At 45.4% G+C, this 2,393-nt stretch overlaps 1 protein-coding gene across 1 annotated transcript in view; it reads right to left on the bottom strand.

The window, feature by feature from the left end:
* The window catches only part of wnt16 (wingless-type MMTV integration site family, member 16), an 11,866-nt gene extending 10,211 nt beyond the window's left edge, over nucleotides 1–1,655 (bottom strand). The window contains exons 1-2 of the mRNA XM_062517639.1: nucleotides 1,561–1,655; nucleotides 966–1,192 (exon numbers count right to left, since the gene is read on the bottom strand). Coding sequence (XP_062373623.1) covers nucleotides 966–1,192; nucleotides 1,561–1,655 — 322 coding nt within the window. The remainder of the gene's footprint in view (nucleotides 1–965; nucleotides 1,193–1,560) is intronic.
* Between the last annotated feature and the right edge of the window lie 738 nt (nucleotides 1,656–2,393).

The following is a 2,393-nucleotide window of genomic DNA, read 5'->3' as shown; positions in this document are numbered from 1 at the left end:
TGCAGTAATTTCATTTAATATTCTCTTCAGTGCATTTATGTCCATCCGACCTATCGTAACCGCCGAAGCAAGATACAAAGCTCCATCCGCGGCTGGTCATAGGCGGGTCAGATGTTATTTAGGCCTCCTGAAATTCCGCAACGGAATTTAATAAGGGAGAAGTTCAAATTAAACCAATTAACCATTTACCTTGTACATCTGGACCTTTTAAAATGAGAGAATGGCACGTTTGTCATAGGCTACAAAATTACCCAACTCTCTTTTCGAACGGATCTCTGATTAGTTCTAAAAATGAGAAAAATGTAATTCTGTGAAACGAAAGACTTTAGAGGCGTAGATAATTTAGAGGTTAAAAGGAGAATTATCTCAAGAAGTCTCAGACAACAAGGACAAAGGGGGGAAAGGAAGTGGTCTGTGGGCCTACTTGGCTTTGAAGCGGAACAAAAGCGCGTCTAATATTTCTGGTCTTCGCTGAATCCCTTAATTACCGTAATCCTGCAGATTGGAATCGGGAGAGCGGAGCCTTTCTGTGTGTTAAAAGGAGGAGCATGGCTAAGTGGCGTGTAGAAACGGATAAATCGAAGCAGATGGGATCTCCTCCGCCACGGTTACAAATATAGCCTACAACTGATCGATAATCATGTCTCCTACCGGCCACTAGCCAAATAATTAACGCGAATGTTTAGCTCGCTTTACCAAAGAAAGGCGCGATGAAGCTCAGTCACGGGCATGTCATGTTCTTACGCAAAAATGCACTCCGGTTCTTTTTGAGGAACTAAACTAACCAAATGTGAGAGATTTAGTTATAGACTAAGGCTTTCTAGAGACTACTGTGGAGATGAACCAAGACACCTCATTTTATACTTACTCTATTATACAAAACCAGATCACAAACTATCAAATGCCATGATGTAGCAAAAAAACAAAAAACAAAAACAGAAACCACAAAACAATATATTTCTTACCGCTGTTTGCCTCGTAGCCGAATACCGAGTGATCTTTGGTAGTGGAGCAGTTCCACCGTTCGTGCTTGAACTGGGTCTGGCACTCGGCGATGCCCAGGCGGGCGCCGTCCTTGATGCTGGGCAAGAGGTAGGGCTTTTTCTTGCATATCTCCTTCTGTTTGTTGGACAGGGGCAAATTGGCGCAGCCCATTTTCTCCGGTAATCCCACCGACGTTATGCCCAGCCACCTGCAGAAGGAAAGCGCCAGGCGTGTTTGGATTTGACAAGCCTGAGGGAAATCTGAAGAAGGGCCGTAATGGCTCGTAACGTTACTTAATCAATAGAAAATAAACTTTTAAGGGGGAGCTCTCCGGTGTTCGGATCTTCACTTTTTCTTTTGAACCATACGTTTTTGATCCTGCAACCAAATAACTTGGATGTGTGTGATTAAACTTTGCTTTGTTTGGTTTGGACAAGCCTTCATCCAAAAGCAGAGAAAACCCCCGTCTCTCACACCCTGCAGCGTCTCAGAGAAAAAAAAACCCTCTAACCCCCATAAGATAGCAAGAGAGAAGCGTAGACTAACGGCTAGATCTGAAATACTAACTTTACTTACATCCAACTTCCTCGGCAGCGCTGGGGATACTCCGAGAGGAGCAGGAGAGAGATCAAGTAGAACAGGTATAATCCACAGCATGCGCTCTTCTCCATGGTCGCAGGGTCAGGACAGCGGCATTATATCGCAGCGGGTGTGCAAGTCCACCGGACGGCTGCTGGAAGCGCCAGTCAGCTACATTTGAGGAATAAAGAGATTTAATCCGCAAAAATGATTTTTTTGATCAGAAGTTTTCCCTCCGTTCCTCCTTCATGAAGACGCGGGCGGAATCCAGACTTTGACAGTGGCGCTACTGTTGACTGCGCTCGGATAGGCGTAATATAATTACATTTGATTGGCGCTCCCTTACTGAGCGACAAACGGTTTTATCCTCTTCTGATAGAATTCGCCCCGAATGCTTTTTCCCAAGGCGCGCTCGCACGCTCCGATTGGCGACGCGGCTCATGCATATTCAGCGCGCTCGCGCGTACCGGACGCTAATTGGGCAGAAAGCGGGGGCGCACGCAGACGGCTCGAGGTGCCGAGGCAGGACGCAACTAACAGAAACTAACGGAGGCATTCCATCAAAATATCCCTCAAGTGGTATAACGTAGACTGCGCGCGCTGATTGCCAGTGGAAGCGCACATGAACGCACCTATTCAGGAGTCGAGCCAAAGAAACTCAGATGAATTTAATGAAAGCAGATTTCAATTTGAGTGAATTTTGTCGATTTATAGAAATGACCTATTTTAAATGGTTATGGCTATTTGGCAGACGCCTTTGCCCAAAACGACTTGCAAAAATCTGTGTAGAGTATGACTTATTGAATTCAATAGGCTAGATTTCCGTGTGA

The sequence above is a fragment of the Sardina pilchardus genome, chromosome 17 (assembly GCF_963854185.1).
Source record: "Sardina pilchardus chromosome 17, fSarPil1.1, whole genome shotgun sequence".
Lineage (NCBI taxonomy): Eukaryota > Metazoa > Chordata > Actinopteri > Clupeiformes > Clupeidae > Sardina > Sardina pilchardus.
The sequence above is the reverse complement of the archived record's forward strand: the minus strand, read 5'-3'. Positions and strand labels throughout refer to the sequence as shown.